The sequence below is a fragment of the Acinonyx jubatus genome, chromosome D1 (assembly GCF_027475565.1).
Source record: "Acinonyx jubatus isolate Ajub_Pintada_27869175 chromosome D1, VMU_Ajub_asm_v1.0, whole genome shotgun sequence".
Lineage (NCBI taxonomy): Eukaryota > Metazoa > Chordata > Mammalia > Carnivora > Felidae > Acinonyx > Acinonyx jubatus.
In genome coordinates this window covers 25,282,191-25,300,280 of record NC_069390.1, presented here as the reverse complement: position 1 = coordinate 25,300,280, position 18,090 = coordinate 25,282,191, and the positions used below count along the sequence as shown (strand labels likewise).

General features: G+C 48.7%; 1 protein-coding gene across 4 annotated transcripts in view; it reads left to right on the top strand.

Moving 5' to 3' along the window:
* The window catches only part of LDLRAD3 (low density lipoprotein receptor class A domain containing 3), a 240,536-nt gene that overhangs the window by 73,656 nt on the left and 148,790 nt on the right, over positions 1-18,090 (top strand). Inside the window, exon 1 of one of the 4 annotated variants that reach the window (XM_027072880.2) lies at positions 11,105-18,048. The exons of the other annotated variants lie outside the window; for them this stretch is intronic. Coding sequence (XP_026928681.1) covers positions 18,003-18,048 — 46 coding nt within the window. The 5' untranslated portion in view covers positions 11,105-18,002. Of the gene's footprint in view, positions 1-11,104; positions 18,049-18,090 lie in introns of those variants that run through there. 4 annotated transcript variants of the gene reach the window in all.

Genomic DNA, 18,090 nt, shown 5'->3' with positions numbered 1-18,090 from the left:
CCACAATTAAAAAAAAAAGTGTATGCACAAACACACCCATTAAAGAATCTCTCCTCGGTTGACCTTCTTTTTTTTCCTTTTTGTCTTTAAGTTATAAAAACAGAGCATTAAAAAGCTTAGGTAATAGAGGGAAGGAAAAGAGGTCGCTTTTCTAAAACAAATTCTACTTGCCTTTTGAATCTCTTACGTATTCCTTCCCAGTCTAGGACCTGATGGTCTGAGCACTGGGGAAAGACTGTGCAAATCCCTCGGCCCAGATCACGTGCTCCGTGATCTTAGAGAAGGTACCAGGATATTCTAGACGTTAGCCACTGGGAGGATTGAATGAGAAGTCCCTAACCTCATGGTGCCTCAGTTTCCTCCTCTCCAAAATGAAAAGAATAAGGCTTCTAGCAAGCATTGTTGTGAAGCTTAAATGCACCTTAAGCACACAGCACAGTGCCTGGGTGTAGTAAGTGGCTTGTAAACATTAGCTACTATTGGTCAGTCTACACAAACTGTTTTATACAGACGTCGTCATGGCGATGGGTGATTGAGTAACCCATTTGTTTCTACTTCATATGAGAGGCCCTTTGCCATGTGACCATATTTAGCCTTCACGGTTGTTGTTTTGTGAGGTTGCTCACTGGTGCATCAAGTTGGTGCCGTGTAACCTCACCACTCCTCTCTGGTGGGGTGGTCACACGTTTGGGGTCAGTTAAGGAACTTATCCACACCTGGAGGACAGGGTGCACAATGATTTCATTTGGAGCCAGCTGCGGTCGGCCAGGCCGAGGTCTTCAACTGCACCGTCTTTCCAAGGGCACCTGGAGAGTGGCTCCCGTAGAATTCGTGCCACTTCGTGTCCTTTCTTTGATTCTTTGGAACAACGTGGTACTTCCCGGGAGGAGAGTGAAGGTGCCTGATTTCCTCACCTCGGAGAGCCGATCGCCTCAAGTATCCTGTGAAATAGCTTTGCCATTTACAAGGTTGTACACTTAAAAAAAGAGAGTTCTTGCCCCTTCCAAAGGGTGAGAGAAGAGTCCAGAGAGCTGTGTCTACGTGGGATATGATGCAGTGAGAGGCTATTCTGTACCCACGGCAGAGGAGAGATTTTTTTCGTAAGACAGGAAGAAACTTTTTTTTATTGTAAACATAATAAAAATCACATCCTGTAAACCTTAGAACGGGGAGGAGAAAAACAATGGCATTGTACCTGAAGTCTCAACTCTAGCAGAACCACTGTTAGCTTCTTAGAAGTTTTTATTCAAGGTTTTTCCCAGTTGTAATCACTGTGGGAATACAATTTTAGATTTTGATCTTTCGAGGTAACATTTAACCTTTTTAACATTTTAATGTATTTTTTTCCCATATTTCTCTAGGAGTTTTAATGCCTAGAAAAACAGTCTACTGACTTGGTATAATATAGTTTGTTTACTCCTTATTTGGCATTTGCTTCCAGTTTTTCATTGTTAGAAATAGTGTTCAGTGTTGTGAACATGAGGGTGGATATGACTTTCTCCCTGTTTTGAGACATTTTCTTAGGCTGAGTTCTCAGAAATGAAATTACTAGGTCAAGGGACAGGAAGCCTTTTTTGGTTCTTGAAACAGATGCCCACTTGTTTTGCTAAAGGTGGCACCAGTGTGCTCTCTCACTGGCAATGTGGGAGAATTCTGGTTTTATTTTAGTCTTGGCAGCATTGAGGAATATCTTTAAAAATATTTTTTCTGGCTAATAGAAAAGTTATATATTTTTATTTTTATTTTTTTTATTATCTAAAGAGGTTGAGTGTTTTCCCAACCCCTATTCACTAGTCTTGTTTCTGACTTGGTGAAATGTCTATTAATGGACCAGAATAAATTTCCACCCGGGTTGAGTCATTAAATTTTCCACCTTGTGAATCTGGAGAACCTCCTCCTTAGAATTTTGAGAGAAGAGGCTCCTTTTGGGATAGTTTGAGTGAATTTCTGCTTTTGGTTGGTAAAATGACCCAAATGATCATTTTATCCAAATAATTTTTGGTGGGGGGAGGGATAGATAGTAAAAGGAATAGAGATATTTTAGAAAAACGTAGAAGCCCCATGAAAGCACACATTATTTGGGAGCTTTCTCTAGGTTGCACTATCCCCGGCACTTTGTACTTATTAACCCATTTGATTGTTAGGAGCCTTATGAGGAGAGGACTGTTGTCATTTTCAGATGACGAAACTGAGCCGCAGAGAGATTATGTAGAGCTCGCCTATTGTCCCAGAGAATAAGTGCCCTTCACCTTCCCCATCAGAGACCACCTGTCTGTCTCTCCCTGGATCTATGTTATTCTGCTCAATCAGATTCTCCTGTATGTTATCACTACTAACCTGCTCTTTTTTTTCTTTTTGAAAAAATGCTTATTGTAGAGAGAGAGCAGAGGAGGGGCAGAGAGAGAGGGAGACAGAGAATCCCAAGCATGGAGCCCTCTGTGGACATCTCTGTGCTGTCCACAGCATGAAGCCCAACGCTGGGCTTAAACTCAGGAACTTTGAGATCATGACCTGAGTTGAAATCAAGGGTCGGACACTAAATGACTGAGCCACCCAGGCGCCCCTCTACAAACGTGCTTTTTTAAAAAGAGTTAGAAATGTCAATAATGTTCTTCTATGGAAATGATTTCTAAAATGGCCATTAGCGCTATGAGTCTCTGAAAGGAGAGACTGTACTGTAATTACTGCCACAAGCTGTAATAAAGCAGCAGTTCAAATATCTAGAACTCACACATGACCTGGAGTCACGAGCCTTACGATCTCCTTCCAACTTGGTGTTGGATTTTAGCTGCCATTTATCTGTGTCCTGACCAAATGGGGGAGAGATCTTGGAAGTCTGAGTTCTGTGTCACAAAGTGGTTTTCTTCTTTGATAAATGAAATCGATCGATATCTTTGATGAGGCATGTACAGATTTTCAAATCTCAGGCCCTTTGTGCGTGCGTGTGTGTGTGTGTGTGTGCGCATGCACGTGTGCGCACATGTAGATGGAGTGGAGAGGAGATGGGGATAAATTCAAGGATCTTGTCAAATGATAAGATTTCTGTGACTCTCCCAAGTCCAGAGACAGAAAAGGACAAAAATGGAACCTGAATTTTATTTGCTTGTACTGTTTCCAACCATTTCTTGAGCACGACTGGTCATTGCTCCTGTGCGATGGCAGAAATCCATGAGAGGGTTGAAAGGGCGAGTTTGGAAAAAGGATCACCAAGAAACATAAAAGGGGAGGAAAGGGGAGGGTTGAGGGTGGGGACAGAAACTCTTCCTTTCCTTTTGATCGTCTTTCTCATCTTCTGCCTCTGGGTGGCGCCACATGTAATGTTTTCTTGTAAGCCTGATGCTACAGGGCCAGCAGAGAGAGCGCACAAAACTGGAGTCTGAGGTATTGTCCTTATCAAACTTCAGCAGTAGTTCAGCTATTCCACCAGGGCCCTCGTACCTGGCTCATGTGCAGAATTCCCCAGAAAGTCGGGAAGTGGAAATTTGGATGCAGAGGTACGGACAGGGGGAAGATGGCCGTTTGAAGCCAAGGAGAGAGGCCTGGAAAAGACCCGTGCTCACCACCCTCAGAAGGAGCCAACCTGCCGATACTTTGGTTTGGGACTTTCGGCCGACTGGATGGTGAGATGATACATTTCTGTCGCAGAGGCCACCAATGTGGTGGAGGCCACAGCTCTAGCAGACTCATCCAGACATCCACCCAGCTCTCCTTTGTTTTCTAAAATTATTATGTGGTGAGTGACAGCCACCCTGCCTACTGTGTAACAGGGTGACATTCACAGGCATCCCACTTCTGCTTCTTTTCTTTAATAATTGGAAAGCAAGAATGTTACTCTTCTAGGTTGAATCGCATCCCCCCCAAAAGATATGTTGAACTCCTGAGCCCCGGTGCCTCAGAATGTGACCTTATTTGGAATTGGGGTGATTGAGGTTGGATTAGTTAAGATGAGGTCGTACTGAAGTAGGGTGTCTTTATAAGAAGACAGCGTGAAGAAAGGAGGGAAGAGGGCCTGGTGACAGCAGAGGCAGGATGATGCAGCCGCGAGCCAAGGAGTGTCAGGCATTGCCAGCCGCCACCGGAAGCTGAAGAGTCTCAGGGAAAGGGTCCACACAGAGTCTCAGAGGGAGCATGGCCCTGCTGACATTTTGATTGTAGGCTTCCGGAAATGTGAGAGAAGAAATTTCCGTTGCTCAAAGGCGCTCAGTTTACATTGCTTTGTTGTGGCAGCCCCGGGAATCTATCCACTTACTTCCCAGGGACGGTTAAAGCCATCTGGGCTTCAGTGGGCCTTTCATCACACCCTTCCCCTGCCCCCTGCCATGCCGCCGGGCCTCTCTCTGGGAGTCATGCCCTGCGTTCCTGCTCATGTGATTGAGATGTCCTTCTCCTCCAGAGCTGAGACCTGGCAAGCCATGGTTAAGGGCTGAATTTCAAAAGCTTTCTGAAGAAGTTGAACTTCACAAAGCAAAACTGGAACTTGCAAGAGTCTAGAGAATATCACTGTGCTTTATCGCTACGTCCATTAAGCCCTTCGGAGAAAAACTCACTTGCCTCCATGGCATTCACTGTGCAGAAGAAATCCAAGACCCGTGGGTGTTAATGTTGCCTCTTTTCTGACTTAGGCTTTTTGTTTATTCCTGTACCCGTCTTTAAACGTCTTGGGTGATTCCAGGCATGCCCCCTGCTTCGCTTACTGTGTTTTATCTCAAATGTGAGACCATAAATCCTGTAGTTAGGAAGAGGGGCCTTGGGCCAGCCTCCATTTATGACCTCGGGCTCTGGGCACCATTTTACCTTACTCTGTCCCTATTTCCTCATCTGTAAGAGGGGGATAATAATGTTACCTACTCCAGGGGTGATACTGAAATTATTAGGTCAAGGGTGCTATGTCCAGGCCATAAGCCGGTTGGGAATGAGCTGACCTTAAACAGTAGGCACTGTTTGCTGGTACACAGAGGGTGAAGGTCAGCTCTCCTGACCACAGGACATTGTTGTCTTAAATGAGCCGATGTGTGTGAGACTTAGAACTGGGGGCCTGGCACGTGTTAGGCATTCAGTAAATGCCAGCTGACATTTTCCCTCGATAAGCAGTAATGACATTACGCTGAAACCCAAGTCTGCTGCGACATTGCTGGCCCGTGCAGTGCGGACATGACTGGTCCAGCCCGCCCCTTGCCTACCTCCCCTGGACCCTCACGTTCCCTTCTCCTCCCCCCCTTCTCTTCCTGCTCTCACTTACAGAACCAAAGCCGTAGCAACACCTTCTTTGGTTGGGTCAACATCTTCTCTTCAGTTTAGAGAGTCTTGAGCCAGGAGCTCTTAGGAAATTCTCTTCGGCTTCGAGCTCCGGCCACACGCCAGAGCCAGTGCACAAGGGAAGGAAACAAATATTTGAGGGTCTGAGATGAGCCTGGCAGGGAGGGAAGTTTGGAAGTGGCTCTCCTGCATGCGGCTGGGCCCCACTGGCTAATGGCCCTGCGGTTGGTCTCCGCCTGCAGAGCGGCCGCGTCAGCTTGCTCCCGGCTCTGCCACGGCCCCGCACAATTAAGCACGTAAGTGGATTTTGACGATGGCATTTTGCTTCATTGCTTGAACCGTCTTCTTCAGTCCCCACGGCCGCTACCCCGGGGTGGGAGCCCGCACGGCGCCCTGCGGTGGCCTCCAAGGTTTTCGGCCTAGAATTCTTGGAAATGACAGTCTTCCCCGCCCTCTTTCTGCCCCCACATTTGCGCCTTGTGCCCTGCGCCCATAGCGAGGAGAGACTTTCGGCCCTGGTATTGAGACCTCGGCCTAAATTCCCAGGTAGTCCCCTGACGGCTGGATACAGACACTTCTGGCTTGTCAGGTTCTACTCGACCTAACACGAGTTTGACCTTGTGTTAACTCTTCTAAAAGGGCCCCGTAGCTGTTGGAAGATGCCGGTAATTTTACACTGCGAAGGGAGATACAGAGTGCTCTGAGTGTATCAGTTAGCTAGGCCTGCTATGATAAGATACCACAGACTGGATGACATTAAACCACAGAAGTGCATTCTCTCATGGTTCTGGAAGCTAGATGTCCAAAGTCAAGGTGACGACACGGCCATTCTGTCTCTGAAGCCTCTACGGGAGGGTCCTTCCTTGCTTCCTTGCTGGCATTCCTGGGCTTCCTCGGCTCGTGGCTGGAACACTCCAGTGTCTGCCTCCACCTTCATGCGGCCCTTTCCCTGTGCATCTCTCTCTGTGTACGGATTTCCCTCTTCCTAAAAGGACGCCCATCGTTGGATTAGGGGCCACCTTAATCCATTATGACCTCACCTTAACTAGGTTACGTATGCCAAGACCTTGTTTCCAAATAAGGTTCCATTCACAGGTTCCAGAACACAACCTGCCCCACTGGGTCCGTTCAGAGGAGGAAGCATGGGCGGTGACCAGCAGCTGCCACGGCCCTCTGGAGGTCCGCGGGCCGTGTGTGTTCTCACTGTATCCACTCGGGGGATTTTGTTGTCGTTTGTTTTACCCCTGCCTTTAGAGCATGATGGTCGTGGAACAAGAGCAGGTGTGTCAGTAGATCAGGAGTGGTTTGAAAGCCCGGGGAGAGTGTATTGTATGAGAAAATGAAGCATTTTTTAAAAACTCAGCTCTTTTTAAAGAGTTTTTTAAAAATTCACCTGGCATCTTGATTTGGCCATTTCCATGATGAAAAGGTACTCAGAGTGCTGGTGAGTGTGTAGGCAGCCTGTGACAGTTCTCTGCCTTGAAGGGCCTCAGGGGTGGCTCTATTACTGCATCGGGCCGATAGCTCTCCGCCTTCCAGCCCACCTAGAGGAAGCTGGGAGGCCCCCCGGCCATGTTGGGCTGTAGTCAGGTCCCCTCTGTCCTGCTCAAGGACACTAAAAGCACCAATTAGTTGCCACTGTGTCTAAATTGGGAACTTGCACATAAAAGTCAGGATTATCAGGTATTCTAGAAAAATCAGAGTTAGCGTTAGGTTGCTTTCTGCACTCAGGGTACCTTGCTTCCACTCTGCGTCTGTCATGCATTTCACCATCCTGTTTGTGCGAAGGCCTCCAGTATTTGTTTCGTTCTGAGACACACATCTTTTCACGTTTTCAGAACTCTCAAGCGGACACGCCTCTGATAATGGATGGGGTAGGAAAACGTGGTGTCCTCGTTTAATTGGCCAGGTTTTTTCCTTTCTTAGTTGTACATAAAAGAGTGGCGTGCCTTGCAGTCCACGTGTGTTGGATTCAGTGAAACAGAATTTTCTCCGATTGTTAGCATGGGATGTTTCAACCAAAAGTACAGACATTTCCAAACAGGTAGAGTGTTCCACATGTACATTTTCCTTAGGGTGCTTGAGGTCAGGGTGCACGTGCAGAATTTCCGGGGTTGGGGGGCGGGGAGGGTGGCTCTGGAATCACACTACCTGGCTTGGGTCCCGGCTGTGTCGCAGGTGAGCTTGGGGACGTGGGTGAGATACTTAGCCTCAGTTTCCTTAAATCCCATGGAATTGTTACGAGGATTAAATGAGCTAAAACCTTGACAACCTTTTAAGTAGCTGCTGGCACATAGTAAGCACTGAATAAATGTTAGCTGTATCCTTACTGGCTGTGTGGAGGCACATTTCTGGTTTATTGATTTATTTTTTTAATGTTGGCTTATTTATTTATTTTGAGAGAGAGAGAGTGGGGGAAGAGCAGAGAGAGAGAGAGAGAGAGAGAGACAGAGGATCTAAGCAAGCTCCACACTGTCAGCCAAAGCCCACCGTGGGGCTTGAGCTCATGAACCTTGAGATCATGACCTGAGCCTAGGTCAAAGACACGTAACCGACTGAGCCACCCAGTCTCACGCATATCTGGTTTAGAACCCAGATCTGCCACTGGTTAGCCCCTTCCTTTCTTGGAGCCCCAGTTTCTTCATCTGTGAAATGGGAACAGGTTGAAAAGAGGTGTGTGAAAATCACATGTGCAGGCGCTGACGTCTGGTGCATAGTAGGCACTTGAAAGAACACACTCTCCCGTCTTCTGCCTTCCCCAGCTCTACATGACTCCCTAAAAGGGAGAGTCTTCAGGGTTGCCAGAGAGTTTTTGATCCAGGCTTCCTTGGGCTCCTGTAGTCATCAGACATGGCCTGGAAGATGCTGTAGATTGTGCTTTCTGGCAGGTTGTCTAAGCTAAGGAAGGTGGACCCTTCTACTTCAGAAGTACTGTGAATGTTCACATCGGCTGCATGCCAGTCAAAATGAACACCTTCCCTTCTCTGAACCATTTTCAGAAGCCAGAACCCAGGGACCCCATGATACTTCTTTTGAGGGGGGTACTGTGGGGCTGCCTAGGATGGGGAAGCCTCATGCCAAATACAGTGCTCTTGAGTCCCTATTGATCCCCCGGAAGGTGAGAAGGCTCAGACTCTCTCTCAAGGTCCTGGTGCCCCTTCCCTGGGAGTTGGGACAGGAAACCTCAGACTCTGGTTGGGGGAAAGGTTGAGGTAAGGTGTTCCAGAGCCTAGAGAAAAACTGGGAGAATTTGTCTAATTTGGTCTCTTCTCGGAGGAGAGCAGCTCTTTGATTTCTTTTTTTTTTTTTTTTTTAAGTTTATTTATTTATTGAGACAGAGAGAGCGAGTTGGGGAGGGGCAAAGAGAGAAGGGGACAGAGGATCCAAAGCAGGCTCTGTGTTGACAGCAGAGAGCCCAGTGTGGTGCTCAAACTCATGAGCCGTGAGATCGTGACCTGAGCCGAAGTCAGACGCTTAACCGACTGAGCCACCCAGGCGCCCCCCCTTTCATTTCTGAATCACCAATACCCCTAGCTCTTAGAAAGATTTATCTTATTATTTCGTTCTAGCTCCCCTCACACATCCTTGCTGGGGCCATTCTAGTCCTATCTGGTGGTGATAGACTCATGTGGCATCTACCAGGAACCCCATCAAGCCCCCTCTGGTTTCCTCCATCCTTCCCAGGTGATGCCAGCTGTTGTTGGGGACCTACCACCACTTTCTCGGGAACTACCAATTTAAATGCCAATACTGTCACCAGCTGAGAAGTTAGTGGCATAGTCATCTTAAAGTCATCTTTTAAATCAACTCTTGTGCAAATATCAGCCTCACTCCATCTTGCCAGTCCTCCCCGCCACTTCCAGAGAACTCTGTTATTATCGGCACTGCGTGCTGCCTTTTCCCTGCAAGGGGAGAATCCTAATGAAGTAGCCCGAGCTGGGGGAGTCTACGTGGTCTTGTGTCGCTGGAGTGAGTGTGGTGAGGTCTCCCAGGCCTTTGTCATGCAGACACGCTCTTATAGCCAGGACTTGGCTGTGACTGCATGATGCAGTCAGTGGTAACAGGCTCTGTAATTGCTAATAAAATTTAAATGGCTGCAAAATCACAGAACATCAAAAAAAATTTTTTTTTTCCTGGCACATCTAGACAAATTTTGCTGATCCAAGTTAGGCTGTGGCTGTGCAGTCTTTTTATTTTTATTTTTTTAATGCAGACTTGTGCTTTCATCTGTGACATGGCTAGTTTGCAGTTGCCTAATGGCTTTTTAAAAAATTCAGAGACAGATGAGAAAGTAATAATTAAAAGACGAGGATGTGGTGCATTCATATCATTCAGACACGCGACCAGAGATATTCTTTTGCTTGTAACGCTTGAGAAGAATAGTTTCTGATGGTTTAGAGTGGGAGAAGATGGGGGGGGGGGGGGCGGGGAGAGAGGCTTTGAGGTCAAGAGCTAACTGTGTCCCCCTCTTAAGTGTTTCAGGAGCTTTTGGCTTTTGACATTGTTAACATCACGTCCTTTGCTAAGATGCCTGCAAAGGGAGTGCCATAAAATGTAAGAATGAAGGAGTGACTTAGGCCTAGAAGGTTTGCTGGCGTCCGTGGATGAAGAGAAGGGACCGACATCACTTGCATGCATGTATGTCATGTTCTGCCACCTGGAAGAACATCAGGTTCGTTCCAAATGAGAACATAGTCTCTGAGTCTTTTGGAAAGGCATCGGTTTGCAGGTGCCCGAGTTGTTTATTTCTGTCATCAGTGCCCTTCGTTGTGGGGGGGGGGGGGCGGTGGTGAGGGTGTGGAGGCAGGTAGGTAATCCGTGTCTCTGATTCTTGATAGGATGGAAATATGCAGGGCCCTAAGACCATCTTGGCTCCTGTTGTCTCTTGTCGGGTGTACAGGATCATTCCCTGCTCGCGTTCTTTTGGAATCTGGCAACAAGCTGGTGATTTGGACTCCCCTCTCGAGCTAAGAGGAGGTGCTTCAGGGAGGGCAGCTGCGCTACCCGGTGATTTTGCGGTGATCGCCCAGCGTGGTGTATTTTTTTTCTCTTGGCCGCTTTGGGCATTTTGGCTGAGGGAGGGGGAGCTGTGGCAGGAGCCTGCTGGAGCCCTCACCCTTGCCGTGCTGCATGTCACTGGGCCGTTTCCTGTTGTGCCCCCGGCACAGCCTGCCTCTTGATGTCCTCCCACCTCCCAGATGCTCACGCGGCTCCCAGTGGCCGGGCCGCAGGTGGGCAGCCGGTGGGCAGTGGAGTGAAGCTCTGTCGCCTGATGGGGAGCAGATGCGCTGATGCAGAACGTGGAGGGTCTCAGCCACTTGCTGTCTGACATTCAAAGCCAAACCAGGATTGTTCCCGGCTCCCCGGGACGGAGGAAGCTGGCCGGCCTGATGCCGGGAAGGGGCGAGGGAGACTGCGTCACCTGCCGCCCCCAGTTGGGGTGGTTTTCTGGGGCACAGCGGCGACGGTGCCTGATGCCGTGACCCAAGGCCTGGCCATTACGCCCAGTCTCTTCCCCATTCCTGCCGTCACTCAGGACCTCCTCTGAGCTTCTCCTGAGATGGAAATGCAGGTGAGGCCCCCCACTCTTTCCCCAGTTAGCCTTTTTGCGGCGTGCTGGGATATTGGCCCTCGTGGTGACTTGAGGAAGAGCCTGTCTGGCCGCCCTGACTTTGGGGACAGGCCGTGGCGTAGCAGTTACGACTGTATTATTTAGGTCTGCTGAGACACAGGTACCAGGATGGGATCGGGCACTCAGGAGCTTCACTGGGGGTGGGAGGGGGAGTAGGCAGGGAGAGCCCTGCCGGAGGTTTGGCACCGGAGGAAGGAGAGAGGGCAGGGGGAGGGAGAGGAGGGCAGGAGGAGCCTCACACTGCTGGCTCGGCCCACGGAAGGTTCTGCCAGGCCCATGGGATGTCCTAGAGCCGCAGGCATCTATTGGAGGAGTCCCGGCTCTTTCAGGGATGGGCCTGTCTTAGCACACCTGCCATGCCTGGTCAGGGGCTAAGAGCAGCTCATGGGAGGTGTGGCTTTAGCCCAGATGTGGTAGTGGGTCCAGAGGTCCACTGCTGGGACTATCAGTCATGCTTCCTGTTCTCAGAGATCTGGGGGGTACATTTTCTTCATTGTCACAGCCACTGCTGAGCCAGGTTATACATTCATGAATTCTCTTAACGGACATTTACAGAGCACTTTCTGTGCACTTGACCCTTGTTGGCACTGGGGGAAAACAACACATGAGGAAATCCCTGTGCTGTGAGAGCCCTCAGTCAGGTGAGAAGATGAATCCACGAACAGGCAGTGGCAGTGGTATGTGATCCATGCAGGGCAGGGCCACGTCCCGGGTGCTCTCGGATCCCACAGAAGGGACACTTATCTCCCCTGGGGCATCCAGGGCATGTTCTGGGAGAAGGCCACTGTCTAAGCTGAGGCTGGAAGAGCGAAGGTGAGCGAATGACCCAGTAAGAGGTTGAAGAACTCCAACGGAAAGAGGAAACCTACACACAGCCCCTGAGGGTAAGAGAGAGGGTAGTGTCTATTTCGGCATGCCTGTAGTAATTCCTGTGGCTCGTGGGGAGGAGGAGAGATTTTTCAGGGGGTGTTTACAAAAGTACGTGATGGGGAACCAGTCATATGGGGCCTTGTAAACCAACAAAAGACGTTAACTGTGTGCCTTGTGGTCAAGAGGCCGATGAGTGGGTCAGATCCTGCCCTACCACTTCCCAGCTGTGCAGCCTGGGCAAGTCACCTAACCTCTCTGTACGTCTTTGCCATGTCTGTCGAATGGGATCACAATAGTCGTGTTCCATCGGGTTGTGAAAATTAAGCGGCTTTCTGTCAAGCTCCTAGAACAGTACCTGTCATGCAGTAAACATTCAATAAATGTCTGTTTCAGTTCTCATCATTATCCTATACTTTAAATCGTCCTGTTCAAAAATCATGGTCAGACAGGCTTAAATGCTTGCCTGCTGGCATCTGACAGTCACCAGACTTCTCAAAATGACACGACTGGTACATTTTCTGAATGAATAAAAGAGTGCCGTGGTGTTGTCTCGATGGCTCAGGATGCAGCTGCTCCGGATAATATTGACAGAATCAAAAAACGAAAAACCCAAACCTCAACCACTAAGTTTCCTTGACTTTTCTCCTGAACAACAACTGAATGAACCTCGAAGCTGTCGCCACCTGGGGCTCTTGGGCTCTGAGGGACAGTCCCCAACCAGTGTTTCCAGAAGCGGGCTCGGTGGGTCACCTGACTCATCTGTTAATGTAGATTTGGGGGCAACTCAAAACCTGCCGAAGCAGAGTGTCCGAGAAGGAGACCCGAGGTTCTGCGTCTTAACCGGCAGCCCAGGTGAGACTTGCTCCCACCGCACTATGAGACTCACTTGTCCTATGGTTAGACTAACAGTCTCCGTGAAGGAGGAAGTTAGCATAAAGCTTTTACGTTGTCAGCCTCTTTCCATATCAGGGAAGGAAGGATACCCAAGACAGCATCCCTTCTGAGAAGCCCGGGCAGGTAGGAAGCATCTCAGCTAGTGTGTGGGCCTCCAAAGCAAAACATTCTGAACACAGGGCACTAACTGATGCGATGGCCACGTGCTGAGGGTTAGCATTTTGCTTTAAGGTGCATTCATGCATACTGTCTCCTAAAGAAAGCCAACGGGTCGCAAGTGCTGTCCCTGCACTGCGCACGGAAGAAAATGACTTTATCTCCGCCGGAAATGAAATTGTCAGCAAGAGGTTCCTGGCCTTTGTAAATCTCAGCAAGTAACTCCCAACAAGATTAAATCCCCGTTAACAGTGGGTATTTCTGGGAGGTGGGATAACAGGCTACTGTTCCTTCCTGATAACTTCTTACAAGTTTTGCACGGGAGGCAGTGTGTGGAGTGCTTCAGAGTGCATAAGCCTGGCACGAGCCTGCCTGGGTCTGCCCTGCTTCCTCTGCACAGTAGGCAAGTTACTGACTCTCTCTGTGCCTCACTTTCCTCATCTGTAACATGGGGAACAAATAGAAGGGATAATCAGATGCCTCACTGAGTTTAAATACATTTATAGCTGTGCAGTGTTTAGGCAATGCTTAACACTTACTAAGCTCTTGAGAAGAATTAACTTATTATTATTATTATTATTATTTTAAAGGTTTTTAATGTTTATTTATTTGAGAGAGAGAGAATGAGAGAGTGTGAGTGCACGTGAGCAGGGGAGCGGCGGGGAGAGAGGGAGAGAGAGAATCCCTGAGCAGGTTCCACACTCTGTGCAGAGCCCTACACAGGGCTTGATCTCACGGCCATGAGATCACGACCTGAGCTGAAATCAAGAGTCAGATGCTTACCTGACTGAGCCACCCAGGCGCCCCTATTTTTTTATTTTGGAGACAGAGTGCGTGAGAGGGGCAGAGAGACAGAGGGGCAGAGAGACAGAGAGAGAGAGAGAGAGAGAGAGAGAGAGAGAGAGAGAGAGAGAGAGAATCCTAAGAAGGCTCTTCCTTCAGCGTGGAGCCTAATGTGGGGCTTGATCCCGTGACCCTGGGATCATGACCTGGGCTAAAATCAAAAGTCAGATGCTCAACCGACTGAGCCACCCGGGCGCCCCTCAGCTGTTATTAATAATAATAACGTCACCATCTTTATGTACATGCATCAGGTAGCTGTAGGGTGATTGGAAATGAGGCATAAAGAGTAAGACTGCCTCAACTGTAGGAGCTAATGTAGGAGCTATAATGTGTGAAAGGTCTAGACTATCTGCTGTAAAGACCAGAAGGAATTGATAGGGAGCCAGCTGTAGTCTGGTTTGGGGCCTGACTTTTCATGTCTGTTGCGAGGGGTGAGAGTCCTGTTAGCGTTTCACACTTTGCTTCTTGGAGTGCCACGGTTTAGCGCCACAGTGACAGGCAGGAGGGCCGAAGAGCCTGGGGGCCTTTGGACTTGGGCTCTTCTGTCTGAAAGGGAAGCAGGTACAGTTTTCTCTTTTAATACCTGGTGGGTTTGCATAAGATTTTGTTTTTCTGTTCCTGCAGTAAACAGACAAAAAGAGTTGAATCCCACTGGGCCAGCTCCCTAACAAGCCCCTGTTCCCCCTTTGCTCTCTTCTTGGCACCTGCAGCTGCAAAGACGGCCCCACGACTGTCCTTTTCCAGGACAGAGCTCGCTTCCAACTACCACAGCACGGGAGCCTCGGGAATTTGTTCTGTGTGATGGGCCCCAATCTGCTTTTTGGAAGTCTTTAATGGTCGCGTTGGGGTGCCTTAGGTACTAACGAGTTCCCTGTTTTTAGAACCGTTCAGGCTTCGGGTGATGTCAAGTTCTAGCTTCACTAATTGCTGGCTGCGTGACTGGGTAATGAATATGAGGCTATAAGCACAGTGTTTCCATGCTGTGAATGGTGGGTGTCGGTGACCTGACTGCTCTGATAATCACAATCGACTGGCGAGCGTCTGCTTGGGATCCTCTTTTTGCCACCCGGGAGTCTCTTTTTAAAGACCCGTTTTAACGCAGCCACCCTGGTACTAGCCGTCAGCCATCCTCACAGACGAGGCCATGGACATGATTGCTAGAGCATCCATCACGTCCCACTCTTTCCTTTGCGCTGCAGGGCGTATTTCCGAAGAAACGTGAACCGTGGATTGTGTAATCATGCTCTGATGCAAACCAAATCTTGGCAAGTGTGAACGACTATGAAAACAATACATATGTGAAACACACTTCCCCTGTGCTTCTATTTAACGTTCTGGTTCCCATGCCAGGTTTCCCCCTGTGTTCTGCATTTCAGAAATATTTTGTTTTTCATTCCAGACCGTAGGAGTACAAAGGCAGATTTGTTTCATCACTTAATTTGCTAATTCTGCCAGGCTCTTTCTCCCACTGATCAGCAGTCCTCCTTAGAGTCTTATATGTGAGGCTGGCCTTTAGGAAAATTACATAGGAGTGGTTTCATATTTACCCTGTGCGTGACTGCAGAGGACATGAGTAAAATCAAAACAAAACAAACAACTGAGGAAACAAAACAGTGCCCCTGTGGGGGAATTTTAGGATAGGCTGGTATGCCACAGCTGAGCAGGGTAGGGGTGCAGACTCTATTTTTGTTCTTGACTCTGCGTGAAACTTAGGGCATGTGATTTTACTTTATTGAGCTCTCTTTTCCTTCCAAGTAGGAACCTGCTCGCTGACATCCCAGAGATAGGGTTATTTTACAGGATTGACATCACCCAGTTCTTTGACTTCCCTGCTGATGGGAGTACAGAACTAGAAAACCTTAGCAGAGACTGCTGCTCAAAAAGAAGGAAGATGGATGGATGGATGGATGGATGGATGGATGGGTTAGTGGATGGATTGATGGGTAGATTGATGGATAGATGAATTGATGGATGGCTCAGTGGATGAAATGATGGATGGGTGGGCGAGTGGATGGATAGATGGATGGATGGATGGATCAGTGGGTGAATTGATGGATGGATGGATGGATGAAGACAGAAACTTCTTATTCTATAACCGCATCCCTGCCCAGAAGCCTTCCTGACCTTCCTTTTCATTATACCCACCTTGTCCCTGCTTCCGTAGCCCTCCTCTACCTTTGGCTTGTAAACAAGCAGATGCAGTAAGGAGTGGTAGGTAAAATCTTCCAGGTAATATTAGAAGCTTCAGGACAACCAGGAAAAGCCCCACATAATTCTTGTTCACTGTCATCCCCACACCAAACAGTGTCAGCTTCTGGCACTTAGAAGATGCTCAGTACACATTTGTTGGATGAACAAATGAAAGCATCCAATGAGAGAACGGTGACTGTTCGCAAGGACTTTTGGGAGCAAATCTTGGCTTTCCTTCTTGTATCCCTCTAGTACTACTGCTCTTGTGAGAGCTGGTTTTCTATTCATGGGGAGCCAGATGGGATTGCTAAGTAGGAATAGGATTCCTCCCACCTGTAACACACACACACACACACACACACACACACACACACACACACACAGTTTCTCCCTCAGGACTTCTAAAGGGGTCACCTGACTGATTTGCTTTCACAGCCTGACCTCCTGTCCTCCTTCTCTGCCTCACCTATCCTAATTCCTCCTTGTTAATTAATCATTCTTCTGAGGGTAAATATTCCTCCCGGCTCTTTCCTTTTCCTTTGGGCCCCAAGGGGTGTGACCTCTGGGAGAGCCTTGCCTTTCTCTTTCTAAGCCTTTGCCTAGATACCTATTATTATCAGCTCAGTCATTGCATCCTGATATTTTGCTTGGATTTAAAGACGAGAGGCAGGGGCTAATGAAGGGCTTTTGTGTTCAGGAACACAGGGCACCCAGCAGCTTCAGCAGCTTCTCCATTTAATTCCAGGCTTGTAGGGACACTCACTATGCTTAGCACAGCCCTGGAGAGGGTGGCAGGGAGCACATTCAGGCCTCCCCTGCTCAGCACTTCCTACACAGCCTTGGTACCTGTGCTCAGAGGAGGAGCCAAAACACCGGAAGGACATAGTCTGCAGTCTTCCTGGCCAGCACAGCATACTCTGGTTCAGAGAACTAACTATTGCCATGGGTATGCACTCTGCCTTTTCTGGGCCTTAGTTCTCTCATCTATAAAGGGACTTGATCTTCTCCAACCCCCGTTACAACTACAGATGCCTGTGATTTAAAATAGAATGTCCTTCCCTCTGTGAAAATACAGAATGGTTTTCTGGCACGTGGGCATACACACGTAGGAATGGATTTAGGTCTCTTGAGGCTTATGCAGAATGCTGGTGACCCTCAGTGAGCAAGTTAGTGAACAGGCTCTGGGTCAGACTATAAAACTTTTACCTGCAGACCAGGCACTATACCCAGTGCTCTGCATGGATGATCTCCTTTAGTCATCACAACTGTCCCATGAGGTAAGTCCTACCAGTACTCCCATTTTACTGATGAATTGCGGTTTGGAGAAGTTAGGTCATTGGCTGAAGCAGTTTGGGAGTCATGAGTCACGTTAGGAAAGCAGACATGCAGGCTTGAGGGAGCGGCTTGACCTCTCTGCTGCCCCCTGCAGGTAAGTGTGTGCCATGGCGGATCTGTACCAAAAGGTTTCTAGGGCTCCGATGCAGCTTTCCTGTCTCCCTTGTAAAGGGAGTGCATGTTAAATGTCCTGCCTGTCCCATTCCCATGCAAGAAAGGATTGCATTTGAAATGTCTGAAGTCATGCCTGACTTTGCTCCTCTGCCCAGAGGGCCCAGCAGGGGCCTGAAGCGTTAAAACCTGTATGAGGGTTCATTTCAGTGATGCTTTGCTATCTTTCATAAAAATTGGCAGCAGGCAAATCTCAGGGCAATCTGCACTAAAGATGTCTGGCAGGAGGGCACCTGAGTACCTCTCCCCTCTACCCCAGGACCCTCCTTCCATTCTGGTCTAGAACTTTGCAAACACTGTGTATATCATAAAGGCATGGGATCTTGGTAAACTACAGATTCTAATTGAGTGAGTCAGGGGCGTGGCTCCCAGGGAGTTACCGATGCTGCAGATCTGAGGTCTACACTTTGAGCAGAGAAGGTCTAGAGGCCATGGTTTCCAGGCTGCATCTGCATCAGAATGCCCCGGAGGCCTCAGTAAACAACTTCCCAGGACCTTCCTGGGAATCTCAATCACCAGAGTAAGGAGGGGACCCTGGAGCTGAAGTGTTTCTGGGAGCACACTATAAGAAACACTGCCCAGTCCAGTGGCTCCTAAGCCACTGTGGTTGTCCGAGTCCTCCGCAGATTGAGGTCATCCTGGGAAAGAGTGGCTCATGGGCCTAGAGTGGGGCCAGAATTCTCTGCGTGCTGTTTCCCCAGGTGAGTCTGACCTGCATTCCAGTTTGGGAACTCACCTCTTTA